We start from the raw sequence: 24,847 nt of genomic DNA on the forward strand, positions 1-24,847 counted from the left end.
CCAGCTGCAGTCTAGTCATCCAAAGGTAACATGAGCAGCAGCTCATGCCCTGCCTCGGTGTAATTATATTTCACCCCGAGAAAGCCCAGTCTACTGAGATGAAGAATGGTTGCATTGAAATTACCTTTGTAATCTGATGTAGGCTATATCATACGTGTCCGTGTTTGGAATAACATCTTTGATTTATAAAAGCTCTTCTCACATTATGGACCTTTCAGAAAAAAAAGCGCAAAAAAAAAAAATCCTTGTACATTGTAACACTACATTACACAATGAGAGACACTGTATGCTTACTTCTGGAAGTAATTACCAGCATTTCCACTGAAGCTCCAATGCATCCAGTTTGTCACAGTGTTCTTTACTGATCTGGGGAGGAACACATTTGTTTGGATATGCCAGTTTGCATGTTGAAGTAATGTGAATGCTAAAAGCCTACTGGTTTGGAATTGTGTTGGTTGTAATTTGCATAGCAAAACAACTACAGGAATTTGCACGCGCCTGTGTAATATGCCGCAACATCAAGGCTCAAGCCTTTAATTAATACTGAATGCATTCTGTCAGATTCGACATGAACTGGTGCATTTCGTTACGATGGCCTCGATATGTATCTGCTTTATTGCAAGTTATGGATATATTGCGCCCTCTCGTGGTCAGTCAACGCATGTACACTGCAGCATTGAGCTGATATTCACCAGCACGATCTGCAGGTAAAAGAGGAAGAGAAGAGAAGTCGGCTGATCCATTCAGCCATCAGATCAACATCACTACCTGCATTTAACTTTCTGTTATTATTATATATGACATCACAATAAGAAATGTTTTTTTGAATTGCCATGTTAACATAAACCATAACAGTATGAATAAAACATGTTTTTACCTTTTAGCAGTTATGCCTGTATTTTACACTTGATTATGGTGAAATATCAGTGATATCTTTTGTCACTGGCTGATAGGCTGAGTATCTGAGCTGACAGTATCACATTCCTACTTCGTTTAGTTCAGCAAGCGGAGGGAATCTAATCAGAATGAACAATACACAGAGGGGTCATTACATTAAGCTCAATTATTAATCCACATCAATTTATTTATTTTTTATTTTTTTTGTAAAGCATTGTATTTTTTATTTATTTTATTTATTGATTTATTTTTGGACATTTGAGCATAGTATATGTAGATACACACACACACACACACACACTATACACATTCGTATTTAACAGAAATATGTTATGTTTAGGCTATATATTACATATATTTATATAATATAAATTACATGAATATAAACACATATGTTTTCAAAATATATACTGTAGACTATAGTACAGTATATTTGTGCATTTAGGCCATATCCTACATAATGAACATACACAGCAAATAGGGTATGCAAACACGTTTATTTTGGATGCGATTAATCGTTTGACAGCACTAATAATAATAATGTAAACATAAACTTCTATTTTGAATCAATTAATCGCGATTGATCGTTTTGCAGTCCTAAAAGCTTCACTAAAAATATATATATATAGCCTAATTAAAATGGTAACTTAACTTAATTAAAATAATAATAATCTAACTGCGTTTATTCAAGTCAAAAACATTGTTTGCCTTCACTAAACCAACTTTCACTTCATCTGACATGTTATTACTGAGAAATGTCTTGTGATGAAATAATATTTATTTTAGTATTTGATCATTCAGTCACCGAAGAATTCAGTTCTCTGAACGTTTTAGAATAAAGTTCCCACGCGCTGGTGGGTTTTTAACGCACTCGTCAGTTGGTTGTTGAAGCTTGATCATCTCCAGTATGATGATGTCATGCAAATGTATTTATGAGCCATGATTAATCAGATTTGTCCCACTTTCCCCGATGTTGCTGAACCAGCCTATTTAAAACATTGGTGTTATTGTAGCTCGGTCTTCAGAGGCCGTCTGTAAATGAGCGCTCAGTTTTGTGCCAATGGGAGGTTATGAGGATGAACCACGGCTGAGATGTGTTGACTCGACAGGCACATGTGCACCCGTGGTGCTGAAGGAACAGCTCAGTGAGCCCCGTCGCAATGAAACAGTCCTCAGTCCTCAAAGTTTGCGGCTCGCTTCATTCGCTCTGACCATGAAGAGACAGAACATCAGGACCCTCGTGTTGATCACCTGCACTTTCACTTATCTGCTCGTCGGAGCGGCTGTTTTTGACGCTTTAGAGTCCAAGATGGAGATCACCCAAAAGAAGGTCCTGGACGATCGGAAGCGAGAGCTGATGGACAAGTACAACCTGAGCAAAGGGAATTTCGACGAGCTGGAGCGGGTCGTGCTGCAGCTGAAGCCGCACAAGGCTGGGGTCCAGTGGAGGTTCGCCGGCTCCTTTTACTTCGCCATCACGGTCATCACCACCATAGGTATGTCACACATCCAGAGTCCGTCAACTTGTTTTTCACGAAACTTTTTGATTGCCACTGAGCTCCTCATACAAGACTGTCCGAATATGATTATAATAAATCATAAATGAGTTCTTGGTCGCCCATGTTGTAGGCTACACTAATCTGCGTGTGCGTATTTATGTCAATTTCATCAGCGGATTTTAAGGTAGGCATGTAATAATAAAGTACATCGCATGGAGGCATCTTTTGTTTTTTGGAACGCTGGATTAAATTCAAATGTAAATTAATTTATTCTTTCGACGAGCTTTGTAAATCGTTTTGGGAGCATTTAAATAACCGACCCTGTTAGAAAACCCAGTTTAAGATGGAAGACGTGTTTGTAACATGCTAACTTATTTCTAGCTGGTCATTAGCTGGGTCAGACTGCCTGTTAGTGGCTCTAAATTGGTCATTAGCTGGTCTAGAGTGGCAGTTAACACATTAGTCAAGACATTAGTTGGTCCAGGCTTGTAAATCATCTAATTTGCTCATACTAACTTAATGGGTTGCAGTGATTTTTAGGTTTCTGGTCAGACAAATGAGCATCTTAAAGACCAGCCAGCCCAGAACATGTCCTTGTATCATACTTTGTCCAAAACACTGTGGCCAGCTCAAACTGGATTGTCCAGCAGTGACACTGATAGCTTGTGAACTTACACAACCTTCAGGAAAAGTCAGACTTCCTCGAGATGTCGAGACATCTGTGACCTTATTTGGTTTAGCTTGGCAGCGTACTACATGCGTGACACTGGACGGCTCTTGAAGAATCAGACTCTTAGCCGACAGAACAAGGTTGTACGAGGTCTTTTAATTCATCCAAAGAGCAGCAGACCATGTTCAGTGACCAGCTTTCATCCGTCTGTCAATAGAAAATATGAAGTTGACATGACATGAGCACTGTCCTGCAGTGTGACCTGCAGTACTTAATCTAAAATGAAATTAAACATGTACTTATTATTCTTGTATAACATTAGCGTTGCTTATTTATCGCCCCCTATATTAATTAAGAGACTGCATTCAATTTGTACTTTTTATGGGTTTTATAGCCTGTTGAACAAAAGGTGAAAGGTCATTATGAGTAAATGAACAGGGACCAGCTCTTACCATGTATACTTCCTTTTATGTGTTTATGATATATATTTTGTATTATATATAATTTGTAATTCTTAAAATCATTTTCAACTATAAAAGTATAATGAAAATGTTTTCGTTAAATGTAATATTGTCTTTGACTTTAAATATTAACAATACCCCTCACAACGTACTGTATTGAATGCATACTTGTCGAATACTTCAAATCTTAAAAGTGCATAAAAAACGTATATAGTATTAACGGAATGAAAGGCCACTTAAGTGCTTTAACAGAAACTTTCATGTTTCCTAAAACACTTGTGTACATTTTAACAACATGCAAGATTTCAAATTAACAGTTTTATTTGTTATACAGTTATGTAATGTTTTGTTCTGCTTAAGGACTACACTTATTTTGATGTGTTGACAAACATACTTAAGCACATGTTAAGGTGCATGGTTGCAGTTTTTAACTCTTTAAACTGTTTATCAGTACATTCAGTTATAAACTTTAACTATAACAGAAACAACAGAAGTAATTCTGAAAATCGCATAGATGTACTTAAATCCTATTTAAGTGCGTTAAAAGAACTCTTAAGTGAAATTAACTGCATTAATACATTTGCATTAAATTGCAGTTATCACACAGTTATATTACCTGAACACATTACGTTAAGTTCCCACTTAAGTCCATTCTATTAAGTCCAGTATATTATTTTCATAACAAGTAATCTTTTTTTTTCTATACTTTTTCAAAAGGGTTCCTCAGATTCAATTAGGATCATTATGTAATGCATTCTAAATCACATTAAAATCTCAACCTCATTTTAGGATTCGCAAAACTCAACGTAATTAATTTTCCATTGTCATGTACAGTATGCTGTTCTTCCTGTTATCAGACACATCCATGGTCAGGTCTGTTTCATGTGTCTGCTATAGATCAGCTTACTGTGTACACTGAGTAATCTAATCATCAGTTAAGCAACCGGCCATGCCAGCACCTTATTGTCAATGCAGGACACTCTGTAAACCAGGAACTGTTTACTATATGGAGTCTGAGGTATCAGCTTAGTCCAATCAGCTAACCTGATCCACTAGTCCAGTGGAAGTTCCTTCTGTAATTATCAGCCCACTCTTCTGTATTACCAAGCAGCACTGTAACCGGCATAGATATCGAGGAAGATGCGTTTCCCTGAATATCCAGATAAGGGTTCAATCAATACTATCTCGGAAATTTGGTTACTTCCTTCTCGTCGCCAGGCAAGGTTAGTTAGCATGGTGACCAGATCAATTGATTTAAAGATGGGAAGATTTTATGCCAAGTGACTCATCCACAAACTCTATAAAGCTAAAAAGATGATTTGAAAGCTTTCTTTAAAATGTATATTCATCTGAATATTATGAAAAAAGTAAAAAAAGCTTAAAAACGTTTAGCCCTCTTTAGTCAATGACTCTTAGAAATGTATTACGTTTAGGAACTAACTTAAAGTGCAACTTTTATGGCTAATGAAAGGTTCTAATATGCATGTATTTTTATCTTATTTGCTCATTGATTCTTCCAAACCCCTCCTTTGTGTGACACTAATGTGCGGTGATCGGTCCGATTTGTCTCATTTTCATTTCATCACGGGCCTGTAATACCTGAAAAAGCAGTGTTTGTGAGTGCAGTGCTGCTTTGTGTAAAGTTTTCCCAGATAAACAGCTATTTTTTCCGCTCCAAAAGCAGCACCTAGTGGCAAAGAATGGATTTGCATTCCCTTAGCACCGGTAGAGAAAAAATTCTGCCGCCATGTCTGTTCATATTGAACTTTCTAGTTAAGGTTGGTTCAAGATGAACAGCTATTTAATTCTTTATCCAACAAACAATTACTGTAATTATTTAGGCTGAATTTTATTGGATTTTGTATTGTTTCACCCCCGGCTCTTAAGGCATTGTTTCTCCTTCTGGAGCGTCAGTTAATGTTCTAACCTTTTTTTTTTTTTTGATAGTTGTCTTTGAGTCCCTCAGTTGTCCTCAGTGTGAAATGATGGATCTCACTGCAGGAAAGGGTTAAAATATGCTGGAAAACTGAAGAATCTACAGGAAATGGAGGATTTTTCTGTAGAACAGTTCTCAGTTTAACTGTTCAGAACAAACCGGGGACTCATGAACAACCATCACAAAACAAAAAACAGTCATAAATCATCCAGGTAACCACACTAAGTTTTAAGAACCGAGGGTTCACAAATTTTTTAACATGGTTATTTTAATAATTGCAGCTTTTTTTTTGTCATGTGGACTATAAGTAAACATATTTTATATATAATGTAAAATATATTACACAGGACAGGACAAAATAAAAAATAACACGCATTTAGTATTATCTTTCTTATTTTGTTAAAATTATTCACATTTTCACAGATTCTGCAAGGGGTTTGCAAACTTTTGCATGCCTCTGTACTTTGCTAATGATAATAGCATAATGGTTCAGTTGTTAAGCCAGAAAAATACTTAATATAATATTATTAATATCAAAATAAGTATGTGAACTCAGATGTCTGTAGCTACACACACAATTTCATGCAGCATTGCGTTTCGAAATGTGCTAGCTAGACAGGCATAAGCTACTACATTGTAATAGCAGTATGCTAAGCTATTAGCAGTTAGCCTCAGTTTGGTTATTGTACATCACCTTTCCTTTATTTATTTATATAGTGCTTTAAACAAAATACATTGCGTCAAAGCACTGAACAACATTCATTTGGAAAACAGTGTCTCAATAATGCAAAATGACAGTTAAAGGCAGTTCATCATTGAATTCAGTGATGTCATCATCTCTGTTCAGTTTAAATAGTGTCTGTGCATTTATTTGCAATCAAGTCAATGATATCGCTGTAGATGAAGTGACCCCAACTAAGCAAGCCAGAGGCGACAGCGGCAAGGAACCGAATCTCCATCGGTGACAGAATGGAGAAAAAAACCTTGGGAGAAACCAGGCTCAGTTGGGGGGCCAGTTCTCCTCTGACCAGACGAAACCAGTAGTTCAATTCCAGGCTGCAGCAAAGTCAGATTGTGCAGAAGAATCATCTGTTTCCTGTGGTCTTGTCCTGGTGCTCCTCTGAGACAAGGTCTTTACAGGGGATCTGTATCTGGGGCTCTAGTTGTCCTGGTCTCCGCTGTCTTTCAGGGCAGTAGAGGTCCTTTCTAGGTGCCGATCCACCATCTGGTCTGGATACGTACTGGATCCGGGTGACTGCAGTGACCCTCTGATCTGGACATAGACTGGATCTGGGGAATACGGTGACCTCGGAACAAGAGAGAAACAGACAAATATTAGCGTAGATGCCATTCTTCTAATGATGTAGAAAGTAAGGTGTTATGTGAAGTGTTCCCGGTTCTGGTTTACCTAATTAATGCAGCCTAAAAATCCTTTAACGGATTTGGATATTAAAAGCATATTAGTATGTTATGTGTATGCCAGGTTAAAGAGATGGGTCTTTAATCTAGATTTAAACTGCAAGAGTGTGTCTGCCTCCCGAACAATGTTAGGTAGGTTATTCCAGAGTTTAGGCACCAAATAGGAAAAGGATCTGCCGCCCGCAGTTGATTTTGATATTCTAGGTATTATCAAATTGCCTGAGTTTTGAGAACGTAGCGGACGTAGAGGAGTATAATGTAAAAGGAGCTCATTCAAATACTGAGGTGCTAAACCATTCAGGGCTTTATAAGTAATAAGCAATATTTTAAAATCTATACGATGTTTTATAGGGAGCCAGTGCAGTGTGGACAGGACCGGGCTAATATGGTCATACTTCCTGGTTCTAGTAAGAACTCTTGCTGCTGCATTTTGGACTAGCTGTAGTTTGTTTACTAAGCGTGTAGAACATCCACCCAATAAAGCATTACAATAATCTAACCTTGAAGTCATAAATGCATGGATTAACATTTCTGCATTTGACATTGAGAGCATAGGCCGTAATTTAGATATATTTTTGAGATGGAAAAATGCAGTTTTACAAATGTTAGAGACGTGGCTTTCTAAGGAAAGATTGTGATCAAGTAGCACACCTAGGTTCCTAACTGATGACGAAGAATTGACAGAGCAACCATCAAGTCTTAGACAGTGTTCTAGGTTATTACAAACAGAGTTTTTAGGCCCTATGATTAACACCTCTGTTTTTTCTGAATTTAGCAGTAAGAAATTACTCGTCATCCAATTTTTTATATCGACTATGCATTCCATTAGTTTTTCAAATTGGTGTGTTTCACCAGGCTGCGAGGAAATATAGAGCTGAGTATCATCAGCATAACAGTGAAAGCTAACACCATGTTTCCTGATGATATCTCCCAAGGGTAACATATAAAGCGTGAAGAGTAGCGGCCCTAGTACTGAGCCTTGAGGTACTCCATACTGCACTTGTGATCGATATGATACATCTTCATTCACTGCTACGAACTGATGGCGGTCATATAAGTACGATTTAAACCATGCTAATGCACTTCCACTGATGCCAACAAAGTGTTCAAGTCTATGCAAAAGAAAGTTGTGGTCAATTGTGTCAAACGCAGCACTAAGATCCAATAAAACTAATAGAGAGATACACCCACGATCAGATGATAAGAGCAGATCATTTGTAACTCTAAGGAGAGCAGTCTCAGTACTATGATATGGTCTAAATCCTGACTGGAAATCCTCACATATACCATATGTACATGAATGAAATGTCCAGTCACTGGCGCAACTGGCCTGCCCTAAACCAAAATAATAGTGATACTGAAATAAAAACGCATTTGCTCAAGCGAAAATGGCACCTTTGATCTCTTTTATCATAATTCGTGTTTTGCTGGACTCAAGCTCTCAGAAGTCCATTGCTGTACCAGGTGAGCCAATGAGCAAGTTTACTAAGCCATACATATGGAGTTGATTAAGTCATCCAAACATCAAAATCAGTATCAGTTCACAAATCATACACTATAGTGAGGTCATAACATGGTATTGTGCAAAGTACCATGTGAAAATAACTGTTTATTAATTAATAGTGTGACCCTGTAATCATAATTTGTATATAAGGAAAACTGCGACTAGTGTTGATTTCATCTACTTAATTACGTATGCATTTTTTTTTTTTGGTGTGAAAAACATTTTTTGTAAAGACATTTCCATTAGGATTTTTGGTGAACCCGAAGTCAACCTAATTATACACAGCTTTCATAAGGCAATTTCCCGAAATATGCATCTGAATGATTGATTTCAAAATACTGTTTTACACTTAACTAGTATATTCTAGCACTAGAATAATGTGCTCCCTAGACCTTTTTGAGTGTTGATGTGAAAGATGTGGGATCAATACAGTTCCAGGGTCCGGCGACAGGACAGCGGGACACGAGCACCTCTTCTGCCCTCCTCCGCGGGGAAGGAGTGTTTTGAATGGAAAGAATGTGAACTGAAAAAACAAATAGCCTCCTGGCCAGCAGAGCAGCAGGTCATACATCAGTCGGGATCTGTGGCTTTTTGCACTGTACACATTTCGGACGGCTTTTCACACAGAGAATCTGTTGATCAGCTTGACAGCTCTATTGTCCCATTTGATGTTTCAAAAGGACAATGAAGGTGCTATTAAGGCCTTGTATTTGCAGTATTATTATTATTTTATGTGCCACTTTACCCAAAGCATATTTATAGTCCACCAGCCAGCTGGATAGATCATTTTATGACACCCATGGTGCAAAGATACACTAATTAAGGAAGTTTATTACAGCATTACTGCATGCAATGCACTGCATATCCTGTCCTAAAACTAACAGAAAAATCATTATTTCCTGATATTATGCACAAAATCCGGTGTTTAAACGGCAAGATATATTTTTACAACTAATTTAGTTTTACCTACAGTCAAATCCATCAATATTTTCATCCGAAATTGTTTGTATTATGCCGTTGTCCCACAGAGCTCACAGACTGCACAATATTTGAATACTGTTGGCCTACACATAAAATCAATACAAATGTTATGTATAAATATCAATGCTACATATATAACTATATTAATTATATTACATACTACTATATATAAGTTATTTAAAATAATAATAATGCTAATTGATATACATTGCAATTTAAAAGGGACTTGTTGCTAGTTTGAATGGTCTACTTGATATCTGAGAAAGATTTCTTTAAGATCATGGCCTTGATTTTTTTAAATAAAATAAATTCAATGTAGGAAAAGAACGCTAACACTTTATAATAACTGCACACTATTAATCATTAATTAAGCATTAGTAAACAGATAATTCATAATTTATAAAGCATTAATAGACAGTAATAATCAGTTTATAAATACAGATATAAATGTTTTATTCTTGATTTAAAAGCATATCTATAATGTGTAATTTCATACTTTATTCATGATCAATTTATCATTTCTCAATGAAGTATAGCATTATTTACAAAACAGTTATTTAGGAGTTGCCAGTGATTCATAAGATCACAAGAAATGTAGTAAATTCAGGTAGTTATAAATGATGAATTAACTGTTTCCTAATGCTTAACTAATGATTAATAGCATGCAGTTATTATAAAGTGTTACCAAATAAATTTTTACATAATATATACAAAATATATTAAAGTAGAAAACGTATTTTAATTTGTAATAATATTTCACAATATAAACGTTTTTGCTGTGTTTTTGTAATAAAAAAAATGCAGCCTTGATTTACATAAGAGCCCTCTATTTATGTAAATGTATCTAAGATGTATCTAAAAAATGTAGTAATATACAATCAAAGAGGGGAATCTGACATGTATTATCAAGCAACCAAATGCGGTCTTGCATAAAAGAGAAAACCAAATAGCATTATATAATCCCACGACTCTGCAGCACTGGTTAGCCATCTCGATTTTCAAGAATATGCTAAAGATTAAAAGTGACAGCAGCAGGACATCTGACCCAAAACACTGCTACAGTTACACATAGCCTACTAAACACAACGGCCCAGCACCTGTACACACACAAATATAATAGGATGTAAGGCCATAGGATAATCTGATTATTAATAATTTCATTAATCCTCGACATAGGGCCGGTGAGCTGGCAGTGATGTATTTCTAATAAAGGTGGATGCATCCCAGATCAGCCTTTGATCTGCTTTTAACAAACACATGCAAACACCACACACACTTAGGTACATATATATTACATTTTGTCTCTTATATTTATCATTGTCCCTTAATATGGTTTATATTGAAATTTAACCAATGGTAAACATCTTTAATCCTTAATTTCCCACCATCCCTTCCCCCAGCACTCTCACACCTTCTCTAAATATTTAATCCCCAGCCCCTTTATAATATGTGTTCACCTACTGAATGGATTTGCAGTGACTGCAGCACATTTGATAATAATAATTCAGAAAAAAAGAGTTATTTTAGGAGATGTAAGCTGAATGGCTGGAGAGAAGCAGAGACATGAGAATGAGCTCTGAACAGCAGCCTGTGCGTACAGATGGCTCGACTGAGCCGCTTTAAAAGAAATCATTCATGCTGTTTCTATAATAAGAGAAACTGGACTCCATCAAAGTGCAATGCAAAAACAATTACAGATGAACAAGCTTCAAGATCAATCTCAATGAAAAGATTATGAACAGGTGCAGGGATAGTAAGGATATTGTTGAATTTACATTGCCCTTTCATCCTAAACGGTAATATTTTAGCAAACAAGTTTTTTAATGTGAACACCGGATTCCTATCGAAAAGTTCATGCATATCCTTTAAAGCAATAGATCACACACACACACACACAGAAGAAATGTCCATGTAGATGAGTTTGTGCCTTCATCTGAACAGTATTTTTCACACAGTTCACCTATCTGTATACCGCTGTTTTCACCGTCATAAAAATGGGCTGATGACTTCCTTGTTCTATTAAGTCCCTCCTTCAGAAATACGAGTTCTGATTGGGCCAGCGGTTCCTGTGCTGTGATTCGACAGCAGCTGAGCGCAGGCTGCCCTCCTGCAAACGCGATTGGACTAGTTTTGAGAAGCAAGTGGGCAGGAGCATGTGCTGGAGATGTATTTATAGTCACAGGAGTGTTTTTACTGAGGAGATGTGCATGGAAATCACATTCGTTTTTTTGCACAGCCCTAACATCTAGTTAACAAAGCTAAACAGCGTTGCTCTTTGTGTAATTAGTTACAGAAACTGTTAAACGCACCAACTTAAATAATAAAATACACTTACCGGTTGTGGTCCATAAACAATGCCTTCTCCAGACAAAGAGGGAACTGCTCCATCTTTCAAGAATAATCTTTGTGCGAATCCTGCATTAAACTGATTGAGATTGAGGAAGATGTCCTCAGCAAAATGTGCTGCACATAGTTTTACATGTGGATTATAATTTTCGGAAACCGAGTTAAACATAAATTGTAACCATTGATCTCCAAGTACAGCATCCCTGGGAAGCCCAAACAAAGGTGATTGGACTCCGAGATGAAAATAACAGCGTTTCAATGACATGGCGACAAACACAAAATGCTCTTCCTTCTTCTCCGTCGGAGCGCAACAAGGCCACGCCCCCTGTTTGTGTATTCATGTGGGCGGAGGTTAGTCAAAAAACTGTTCTAGTGATGTCATTACTGCAGGAACTAGAGGGCTATAGTCCAAACGGGTTGTTTTTTGTAGGCGAATTCTGTTAAATAAAATATCTCGCTTGGCATTGAACTTTGAGCTTTAGAATTTTACAGATATTATTTATACTAATGACTAAAGTTTAAAACATGGGATCACAAAGAACGGGACTTTTAAGTATTTAACCTGTTTAAGAATATATATATAAATGGACAACCTCTCTTTCTTTCCTATTGTACCTTTTATTGCTTGTATTAGAGATTAAGCATATTTTTGTCACAGTTATTGTTCACTAACAGGTTTAATGAGCTTGTCAGCTTATAATTCCTTAAAGAAACATTTCATGCCTAGCATGGTTTACTCTTGGAACATGTTCCTAGATCAACATCCATTGATGTTTGATTTATGTGTCACATGGTGTGCATCTTCAGTTAAAATATAATATTTGCACTTGCAGCCTTAATATGCACATTGTTATGAAAATGGGATGGTGAAGCTTGTGTATTAAGGTTTTAATCCTTTGTGTTCACCACTGTGTTCATGAGCAACACACTACATTTAAGGCTACAATCCACTAAAAATGCAACCTCTTCTACAGAAGAGCTGCTTCACAGTGGAAGTGCAATTGTTTTATGCTTTGAAAGAATCTGTATTGTATAAATTCCTCTAAAGGACATTCTACTATAAGTAACTTTGCAAGTACATTACAACTTATTCTACTAATCCTAACCCTAACTTTAAACCAGCAATCAACTTATACTCCACTAATAATGAGAGTAAGTTGTTGTGTAGTTGCAAAGTTACTTATAGTCATCAAAAATGTCTGAACAGACCAAAATTAGACATTGAAGTGATTTCTGAGAAAGGTTGTTGATGTTTGAAATCACCAAAACAAAAGATCAAACTCTTATCTTGATTGCTCTGTCCCCAAATTCACAAACATCATGTGAGGACACATCCCTTACTGGTGATTGGCCGCAAGTATGTTTTGGTACTCGGTCAAATTATATTTCTGCAGTGTAGTTTGTGTACAGTTCCAGAATAGTTATCAGGCAAAATAAAACTAAACCACAGCCGTTTGCCGATCGTGCCAGTTGACTAGTGCATCTCTACAAATTATGAGACTGATTATTGACAACCCTAAACATAACGAGTTACGCCCATTATGTTTTCCAGGATATGGTCATGCGGCCCCCAGCACGGATGGTGGGAAGGTGTTCTGCATGTTCTACGCCCTCCTGGGGATCCCCCTCACCCTGGTGATGTTCCAGAGTCTGGGAGAACGCATCAACACCTTCGTCAAGTATCTGTTGCACCGTCTCAAAAAGTGTCTAGGCCTTCGGAACACAGAGGTCTCGATGGCCAACATGGTGTGCATTGGCTTAATATCCTGCATGAGCACCTTGTGCGTAGGAGCAGCAGCTTTCTCCCGCTATGAGGACTGGAGCTTCTTCCATGCGTATTATTACTGCTTCATAACCCTCACCACCATTGGTTTTGGGGACTATGTAGCCCTGCAGAAGGATAATGCGTTACAAACCAACCCCCAGTACGTCGCGTTTAGCTTCATGTACATCCTCACAGGACTCACAGTCATCGGCGCCTTCCTGAACCTGGTGGTTCTGCGTTTCATGACCATGAACGCCGAGGATGAACGGCGCGATGCCGAACAGCGCACATTGCTGTGCCGAAAGAAGCAGAGCGGCGGAGCCGCAACCAACCACTGCATGTCCGACCCGCCGCCTTCATCCACTGCGGGCCACAGAGGAGGGTCTGGGAAAGGGTTGTGTAACGTCTACGCCGAAGTGCTGCATTTCCAGTCCATGTGCTCTTGTCTCTGGTACAAAAGCCAGGAGAAGATGCGCTACTCGATTCCCATGATTATCTCTCACGATCTGTCCACTTCAGACACCTACATGGAGCATAGCGAGACCTCCGATGCCCTGCACTCCAACGGCTGCGTGTGCAGTGCCTTGCAGGAGCACTCGGCCACCAGTTCTGTGTACACGCGCCTGCTCAGCCCAGCGCATTACCAAAGACTCTCCAAACGCCGCAGCTCCATCTAGAGGGCTGGAGGATGTATTGCATGTGAATCTCTTTCGCCTTACGAAACCAACCACTGTTATACTTGGGGTTGAAAAAACAAAACAAAAAAACGCTGCTTCTAAGCTGCTCAGATCCTCTGTCAGTCGAATATGTGTAATGTAGTGATAGACGGGGCAGGGCAGCCTGTCAGCAGGTGCTGCTTGAGGACCGGAGGCGTAGCAGCGTGCAATAAAAACAGGGTCAAGCCTGTATTATTTGAGTATTACACTTTGAGGATTTCGAGAAAAGACAAAACTCAAACCGCTAGCTCTTCACTGAACTCAAGGGTAAATAGAAACAAATGCAGGTCTTTCAAAACCAACAAGTCCTAAAGTGTCAGGCTCTTCTGGTTTTGATTTGAATAGATAGTTCTTGTGATGCAACCGGTTCTACAGTGAATACTTTTGCATCTTTGCAGGAGTTCTCATAGTAATTATACATACATATATATATATATATATATATATATATATTAACAATTATTTCACATGAGAACTTTGCTAATGATTAGTAAAGATCTTAGTCAGGGAAGAGCCATATTTAATTTCTGATGGAACAGAGTGCTGCAGTGATGACGTATTTTTGTAGATCAACCCGAAGCTTAGCTGGTTCTCCCAACATTTTGTCTGTCAAGATAATCTTCACAAATTTTCCAACTTTTATGAATTTTGAGGCCTAAATACCATCACCAGAAGTAAATAGCTAAACATAAGCTAAACAAATTAACTAAATACTTTACGTTACCACCAATAAGTGTCCGATTCTTTATTTAAAAAAAAAAGAATAAAATCCTTGAAAATTTGAATCGAAATTACGGAGCCCCGCACATGGCATGCAGGAAAAAAATAGTAGGCTAAACTGTGTGCACAATTTACTATTTCGTTCCCACGATTTATAAATAGTGCGCACGGTTTACTAATTCATTCTCTAGATTTGCTCAATTGTACACACGATTTATTTATTTTTCTTCCATGTCATGTGCGGGGCTCCATATGAAACAGTTTGCAAGAGTTATAAACGATTATAAACGCAACATGGTTGTGAATCAGTAACTTCTGCAGTACTAAAGTTAAAAGATGGGCGTTGTAAAAAAGGTCCACATATCAAGGATCTTTATAAAGTTTGTGCTGTTGGAACTTGTTTTCATCCATGTAAAATTCAGTATGTCTCACCTGACTAAGGTCTATTCACTTTCCGTTTTCTTTAACACTCAAACTCACATTCACAATGAGTTGTATTGTTCATCTATCCATGTGTTCCCCTTTTCTGTATTTATATCCACTATTATTTTAATCAATCACCATTTTTGTGTGAATAATTATATGATTATATATATATTGTATTTGCAGTTGCACTTTAGATGAAAACTATTAGCTTCAGGGCTGTAGCCATGAGTGCACAGATCATCTCTTAAGAGCGACATGAAACTTTCTTAAAATACACTCCTGGTCTTATAGTGCACCATTCATCATGTTAATCCAAAGGAAGAAAATGTTTGTTTTTGTAATCTTTGATTAAAATGTACTGTATATAAATAAAAGCTTCTATAATAATAATAATAATAATAATAATAATAATAATAAACAAGCCAAGCAATTTTTCTATATTTAAAACAACAAACATTCAAATATTGTTTTAGGCCAATTTTGTTGGTAATGTCTTTAACAAATCTTTGAAATAGTTATTGAGGCAATTTAATGTTGATTAATAAATGTTACAGCAATAACAGCAATCTCTCAATAGTTCAAATGTGGTTACTCTGAGGCCATTCAAGATAAGTTTGTTTCTGAACAGAGTTAAAGAAATGTAGCATTGCATTACTTGCTCACCATTAGAGTGAATGGGTGCCGTCAGGATAAGAGTCCAAACAGCTGATAAAAACATCACAATAGTCCAAAAGTTATCCACACCACTTCGGTCCATCGATTAATGTCATCTAAAGCAAAAAAGTAAATAAATAAATAAAAAACGGTTTCTAAAACAAATCCATCATTAAGGCACTGTGATATATTTGTTTTGGTTTGTTTTACCTAAAGACACAACTTTTCAATTAACAAGAGATTATTTGATGGACTGGATTGGTGTGGATTGCTTGTGGATTATTGTGATGTTTTTATCAGCTGTTTGGACTCTTGTTCTGACGGCACCCATTCACTGCAGAGGATCCATTAGTGAGCAAGTGATGTAATGATACTTTTGTGATAATCTATATATTGGGTGGCCTGAGGGTGAATAAATTATCAGCTAATTTTCATTTTGGGTCAAGTTTGAACACAGCCTTCAGTCTCCACATCTCATGCAATTTTCAATAGATAAAAATCGATCCTGCATATGTTCTCATTACATATGCTTTTAACTGGGAAATACACCACATTACAGAAATAATGGATTCCAAATTGTAACTGAACAGCAATAGTGCTTTATTATATATATGTATATATATATATATATATATATATATATATATATATATATATATATATATATATATATATATATATATATATATATTATTATTTTTTTATTTTTTTTTGTCAGTACACAAAATTTGTAACCTTGTACTGTATAACTGCATTTGGTCTGAAGTTGTTGATATTTTAAAGTTGACTAAAATTGATATTTTTTTAGCATCAGGTCTGAAGGCAAGTTTTGTATATTTAAATACATAAAGCCATATATTAAAGGGCACAAATGGCCTCCCGCAAAACTGCACTTTTAAAATCCAAAATGCTAAATATAACATCATTTTTGAAACTGGATATTTAACTTCACTTTAGGTGGAGACATCAATAACATTGTATAGAATTACAATTTTAGAGCAACTAATCAAAAGTCTCCTTGAAGTGTCCTCACATATGTTTTCTAATCTAAACTCATGTCCTAATCCAATCTGAAGTGGAATAAAATGCGTTTATGGATCAAGTGGGCCTGTCATTTCTCAACTTAACTTAATGTCAGATGTGCTTGTTGTTGCTACCTTTATCACATAGGAATTCTAACCTAAGCAATATGTGAGGAGATCATGTATAAATGTTTATCGTATTAACGTCCTAGTTTCACATATTACAATATCAGTAACCCATCATTTGGTGCTTGTCACGTCATGTTTCTATTGTTTGCTGGGTGCCTTAGATTGCTAAAACTGTTCGATCCGAAATGTACAGCTTGCACATCGCACGAAAGAACTGAGTGTAATACCCTAAAAACCGAAATCCTGCCTTGATCCTGCTTGTTCTTTCTTACACTGTGAATCAAAGAGCATCCCTTCTTCTCAGCAAAGTTGTCACTTCGGATCATCTTCATCCAAGCCTCTTTTTCTATTTGGGAACGAAGCTGCATAATATGTCCACCTAAGGGCAAAGAAAGTATTTGACAAGTGGTTGTGCCGAGGGCACACATTAGAGCTGAGAACTGTGTTTGTGTGCATGCTTGGGTATAGAAATGCCAGTTAAATAATCATTATCCACTGCTGTGCTCCTGCAGTTGTAGGGAGGGAGTTGGAAGTCCTCTAGGAGTTTAGCTTTAGATTCATGTTTCTAACTTCTGCTTCATCGTAAAGAGTCTTGAGATCGTTGCCCTTCTATTCTCAAACATTTCTTGCTGAATTGATTGTGTTTAAACATCCACTTGAATGTTAAATGCCGTTCTTAAGGGATGTATTTTTAAATGACCGTAATTATTGTATTTTGTGATCATAAACTAATGTCCCAGCTGTCTGTTCAATAAATCCATGATGTAAAACGTATTCAAATCTTTATTTTGTTGATTTGTCATGTGATGTCTCCGTGTGTACTGAGTTTATAAAGTGTTTTACTCTCTTAAAGAAACGGTTGACCCAAAAGATTCACATTTTCTGAAAATGTGCTCACCTTCTGGTCATCCAAGATGTAGATGAGTTTGTTTCTTCACCAGAACAGATTTGGAGAGATTTAGCATTGCATCACCATTGGAGTGAATGGGTGCCGTCAGAATGAGAGTCCAAACAGCTGATAAAAATAATCCACAAGTAATCCACACCACTCCAGTCCATCAAATAATGTCTTATGAACTCAAAAAAGAAACAAATTCATCATTAATATGCTTTTAACTCAATAAAATATGGGTCCTTCAATCTTAATATTGTTTTCTCAGATTTAAAAGTCAAATCGTCTGAATCAGGTGAGAAATATGCACAGATCAAACCACTTTTACAAGACAAAGCACTCTAGAATATTTCTGAAAAAATGTATCAGTGGGTGGACTTTTCACTGGATGAAGCATTTCTATGGAGCGAGGACTCATATTTCGGCTAGAAGTGACAGTTAAAATGCCTTAATGATGGATTTATTGCTTACAAACACACGTCTTTTTGCCTTACAAGATGTTCATTGATGGACGAGTCGTGTGGATTACTTGTGGATTATAAGACTGATTTTTTTAATATATAACTAACAGCATTTTGATTGTGGCATAACTTTTTCAAAAGGACTGTACACACTGAAAGTGTTTTTCTTTCCTCACCACTGATTTTTCTTTTTTTTTTTTTTTTTTTTTTTCTATGTAAACATGCTAGATAGATGTATTTTCACATATTTTGCAGATTATTGCGCATGACGCAGCACTCTAAATCAATCAAAAGTTCAGTTTCAAGGAGTTTCAGCCTTTTAAAAAAACACATCCCGAAACCTTGTGTGTTTCTTTTCTTCTTTTTTTAATGCAATGCCCTTAAAAATAAGGTGTAACAGTTTGAGAGTGTCTGGCTTGTTTACAATGCAAGATTCCTGACAGCTAACAAGTGAGTGATAATAACATTTAAATAATCTAATATTCAGCTGGTAGGTGCTGTGTGATTTAAAACGTTTTATGACTCAAACCTCAAGCCCTTTTTTCAAGGACTAAAAAAGAGTGGGAGCTTGAGGATTTGTGGGCTGATTGAATAATCCAAACAGGGCTCACACAGCTGTGCCATTCCTGTGTCACGTGAGGGACTCTCAGAGTCTCCAGCTTCAGCTTCTATCAGCGTCTAAACCAGCCGTCTCTTCCCACGTCAGCTGAGACCAGACGCCCTCACGTTTCCAAACAGGACAAACCTAGAGTCTCAAATTAAGCAGGCATTAAAAAATTACCAGACTGTGACCGAGATGACTTATGCAAGAGGCTGAAATAATGTTTAATACATGCTAAGTTATGAATTTAATGAGCATTTAATGAATTTTATAACCTTTTCTCACATCAGTGCAACTCATTACTTGACATTTACCGTAGTGTTTGTGGTATTTTTAAAGGCTAGACTAGACAACACTGCAGCACCCTGTCCTTTATTTATTCATATTTAGCTTAATTATACATTTGTTGAACATTTGACTGTGTAAGGGCTTCTTGTGAAGTATCTGACAGAGCCCTGGAGCCGGAGGAGTTACGTAACGCTGCCGACTGCACTTTCACTGATGTTTCAGCATGTGCTCCAGGATCCCTCTGCACTCGCCTCTTACTGCGTTCCACATCACTTCCTGTGCAAATATGCAAATGCTAAAATAGAATTTAAAAACTCTACCCAGCTTTAGCATAAAATTCATTTGATCATTCCCAATGACCGCAAATACCTCAAAAACAACAACAACAACAACAACAACAATAACAATAATATTGTTATTAATATTGAATTGATTTATTTAATAATAATATAAATAATAATAGCAATAATAATAATAATTACGGTAATTACAGTATTTTTATTTTTATTCTTACATGTTGTTGTTTTATTTATTAAAAGGAATTAACTTTCAATTTTGTTTAGCTTATTGATGGTTTATTCAATTTAAGACATTCCTTTTTATTTATTTATTTGTTTGTTTATTATTTTCTATTTGTTCTTAATGGTTAAATAATGAATGGCATACTAATAATAATAATAATAATTATTATTATTATTTATTTAGCTAGTTAATTACATATCTTTTTAATTAAATTATTATTATTATTATTATTATTATTTATTCATTTATTTTTATTATTTTGTTAACTATGAATGGCATTTTCTCATTAGTGGTGCAATATTGAATGAAATAAAAAATATCAAATAAATAAAAATAATAATAATTTATTTAGATAATTAATTACAATTATTTTTAATTAACATTAATTATTAGTTATTATAATTATTATTATTATTATTATTATTTTCATAAAAAATATTCTTAGTGTTCAAATGAAAGTCAGTGATCCCAAAAATGGGGATCAGTGACCATTCAATTAAATTAATATTTATTTAAATTATGTCCCTCCAATTTCTCTTTCAGTTTATAGACATTTGATCCCACTGGATACAGTATGTTTGTTTTTACCAAAACCAGCTCCTGTTTGAATAAAACGTAAATAAATAAATATTACTGATTGATCAATTGTCATTAAGAAAGGCGTTGTGCTCCATATGACTGGGACCAGTATGAACGAGGGTCCTCATGCGGCTCACAATGCGCCTTTTGTTATTCCTGGAGCGCTCTGATCGACCAATCACTGCCATGAGATTCACAAGCTTAGAAACCAGCAGAAGGTGCAGCAGGTGTGCTGCTAGAAATCAAGTGACCATCTGGGAGTACGCTTCCAAAAAAGGATATTTGAGTCTCACTTAAAGATAGCAGAAGGAAATCTTCAAGTGACAGTCTCTCCTTTCAATCGCTGCTTTTCGGTCACTGCAGCTTCAGGCCTGTCTCTACAAACAGAATTTATGGCACTATTAAAAGACCAAGAACAAAAAAGGCAAGCTGTACGAATACATAAATAGACTGCAATGAGAACGAGACAAATGGAGGAAAAATAACATAGCCCTAAAAGTAGCCTGAAATAACTATTGCATACCATATTAAGACTGCAAATAGAGACTTGTGTCATTTCCAAGACATGTCAAATCTGACGTTAACACAGGACTAATTACAGTTGGATTTTATTGCTTTTTATTACAAACAAACCTTGATGAGACGTTCAGATCTCCTCTCATCTTGCCTGCATTTGCGTCAGTGGTCTACAGCGAAAGGTTAATTGAAAGGAATGGGGTTCCTGGGAGCATTAATATAGTGACTCTGAGGGGACCGGATGACGTCTGCTGACTCACAGGGGTCCTGGCTGTCCTTCACTTCATATACTTGACACGCAGATCCCTGCCAATTCAAATATACTGTAAATGCCACTATAATGTAAAATAAATACAGCTACTTATATAATATGATACAAAAATGGGCAGAATTTTACTGTAAAAAAAAAGACTGTTTGAAATGAATGTTTTTCTCTTATATTTTTGCCACTTGGTTTAATCACTTTAAAGAAAATTATGAACAGTAAAATACAGAAGTTAAATGTAAATGTAAATTACAGAAATGACAATTTGTCTTTGAACATTTGTGAACCTGGAGCAAAAAAAAAAAAAAATCAATTTCTCTTTTATGCCAAAAATCATTAGGTTATTAAGTAAAGATCGCCATTCCATGAAGATATTTCCATCTGTAAAAATACCAAAACCTAATTTTTTAATTAAAAGATTTTTTTGCACCCTCAGATTCCAGATTTCCAAATAGTTGTATCTCGACCAAATATTGTCTGATCATAACAGACCATAAACCAAAAGCTTATTTATTCAGTTTTCATATTATGTATAAATCTCTAAAAATTTCTAAAAATTTAGACTGTTGTGTGGTCTAGGGTCACATTTTGCTACTGAGGAAGCCAAAAGGTGCTAAAAATAAATAAATAAATAAAATAAAACATATTTAACCCTCAAACCGTATTCACTTTATAGCCCTTAATCCTGTAATTGTGGACAAATGTGGGCACAGAGGACTCAGGTGTGATCCTATTTTTTATTTATTATAAATGTTATATCACTGTCTTCGATAAAGTTTTGTCTATCCATTTATGGTGCTTTTTAAAAATATATTTTTTTTTTGAATTTATTTACCTCAAAAGTACCATATTTTCTATGTAAATTATGCTTATTTTTATGTTTTTAAATGTTTTAACTACATTAAAATATAATTTCAATAAGTTCTTAGAGCTAAAACCTAAAGATGAAGTGACTTTGCTGTCACCTGGTGTCTCATTTTGGTATTAAATTAACAAAAAACAATAATATCAATCGCCACTAGATGGCTATAGTACTTAATGGCTGCATATATAGGCTGAACTCTATGAAGCACTGTATCACTGTTCAGATCCTTGATCCTCTGCTGACTCCAAACCACAGTTTGCCTGGTCTCCTTCTTCCCCACTGGATTCCAGGAGAATATCCAGGGTTTCTGCTGCACTAAACCTCCTTCTCATTGTGCTGCTTGCAGTGAACTGAGAAAGTAACTGCCACTGCAGGTTTAGGTAGCATATGCTACATAAACGTTTTGTGTGGAAGTAACAACAAACCTTGCAGTAGCAGTTTGATCTGACTCTGAAGGTGACAGGTGGTTGATTGGATCATACCAAAAAACATGGTCAGACATTAGCCCAGCTCTGTCACAGGCTCATTGAATACATTGTGTGTGTGTGTGTGTGTGTGTGTGTGTGTGTGTGTGTGTGTGTGTGTGTGTGAGAGAGAGAGAGAGAGAGGGTGATGAGCCAGGTGGATGATTGGATCATACCAAAAAACATGGTCAGACATTAGCCCAGCTCTGTCACAGGCTCATTGAATGCATTGTGTGTGTGTGTGTGTGTGTGTATGAGTGTGAGTTTTTGCCATGATGAGAATGTTGTACAGGATCAGCTCTACATTTGAGTGTATGTTAGATATGCATTGTATTGGATCTATTAATTTATTTTTACAAAAAAAAAACAAGAAGAATGCTCTAAATTACAGTTTTTCCCATTCATTTCTATGGGTGCCCATTTTTGACCCAAATACAAGATTAAGGAGTTTTTTTTTTTCACCCACTTAACATTGTAGAATTGAATAAAAAAAATGTGTGTGTGTTCAGGAGGCAAACTTAAAAGTAACCAAGTCTTGTACCGCTCAGATCAAGGGAAGTATTTTTTTAAAATAAATCAAAATTATTTTGTCCAGAATACGGTTTTAGGGTTAAAGCAGGCTTACCTAACTAACTAACAAATGAAAAGATTAACAAAAATAAAAATCTAAAACCCATTTGCAGCATTTTACTAATTGCAGCTATAATAATTCATAATTTCTATCAAATTTAAATTGATCACACAACACCATTGAAGTGAACTAGTGAAATCAAAATGTGGTGAAAAACAAAAAGAAACTTAAAAGCATCTAAAATATGTCGGTGTTAAAGCGTTGACAATATCTTGCGTAGCGTACTGTAAGAGCACTAGCTAATCAATATGTAGAGAACTATCCACGTGACTGACTGACTGCCGCGCGCGGTGTGACCGATCAAGTTTTAATTCGTTCCTCAGTCAGAAGGAGGCGTCCTCTGATATTCCTTCGGAACTGGGAGCGTCCAGCATCATTATTCTGTACTGTTCCCATCATGTGGACACACAAGCAGGTTAGAGACGCCACCTTCTGGACAAGCAGTCTGGAGAAACAGAGGCCTGTAGAGACTACACTGGGAGGAATGACATAAACCTTCCGAGCATAGTAATACCTTAAAGGTACATATTAATACTTTTCTGAAAGGGTGTCGCTCCAGGGACAGTTTCTGAGACTGTGCCCTCATTTAAAACTAAACCATGAACTGCACAGAACACAAACTCAGGGATTTTTTTTTCATCCAAACTTATTGAGTGTTTGGTTCATTATGAAATTATAGTGACAAAACAAAAAAAGGGTCAAATATTCAAGAAACTCTATGTTAAAGACCGCATATTATAAATTGCTTGCTGTTCACTGGAGAAGGCAATGTTGTGGATTATAGACTCATTGTAGCTGAAAGCAATGGTTTGAAGTTAAAAAAGTCTTCGTAATGGATCTGTTTCTTACTAACTTGCAGCTTTTCACTTCACAAGATGTTAACCGATGGACTGGAGTGGTAGTGTTTATACTTGACTAACTGGGGCCCAGGTCAGGAAGCAGACAGACTGGCTAAACCGACCGTCTGCTAGCTGCCTCCCGTCACAGAGGTCAGTTAATTCTCAGCACATAGAGACTCTTTCACCTAGATATCACACTATAGAGACTGTGTCTGTTCCACGAACTAGAAAATACAAAAAACGTCCAAACCAAGTTAAGGTTAACAATTTAATTGAGGTTCAACAAATAAAAAACAAATGCAATATGGATAAACAAATGATAAAGATTGGCTTATTGAATATCAGATCCATTTCTACGAAAACACTTTTTGTAAATAATATGATAATTGATCATAATATAGATGTGCTCTGCTTGACAGAAACCTGGCTAAAACCTGATGATTACATTATTTTAAATGAGTCCACCCCCCAAGATTATTGTTATAAACACGAGCCGCGTCTAAAAGGCAAAGGGGGAGGTGTTGCTTCAATTTATAATAACGTTTTCAGGATTTCTCAGAGGGCAGGCTTCAAGTATAACTCGTTTGAAGTAATGGTGCTTCATATAACATTATCCAGAGAAACCAATGTTAATGATAAATCCCCTGTTATGTTTGTACTGGATACTGTATACAGGCCACCAGGGCACCATACAGACTTTATTAAAGAGTTTGGTGATTTTACATCCGAGTTAGTTCTGGCTGCAGATAAAGTCTTAATAGTTGGTGATTTTAATATCC

At 36.3% G+C, this 24,847-nt stretch overlaps 1 protein-coding gene across 1 annotated transcript; it reads left to right on the forward strand.

Moving 5' to 3' along the window:
- The first annotated feature begins 1,860 nt into the window (after positions 1-1,860).
- Positions 1,861-15,739, forward strand: LOC113121220 (potassium channel subfamily K member 3-like). The gene is made up of 2 exons (XM_026291509.1): positions 1,861-2,393; positions 13,266-15,739. Exons 1-2 carry the CDS (start codon positions 1,958-1,960, stop codon positions 14,153-14,155), a joined length of 1,326 nt encoding a protein of 441 aa, XP_026147294.1. The 5' UTR covers positions 1,861-1,957; the 3' UTR covers positions 14,156-15,739.
- The last annotated feature ends 9,108 nt before the right edge of the window (positions 15,740-24,847 follow it).

The sequence above is a fragment of the Carassius auratus genome, chromosome 20 (assembly GCF_003368295.1).
Source record: "Carassius auratus strain Wakin chromosome 20, ASM336829v1, whole genome shotgun sequence".
Classification (NCBI taxonomy): Eukaryota; Metazoa; Chordata; class Actinopteri; order Cypriniformes; family Cyprinidae; genus Carassius; species Carassius auratus.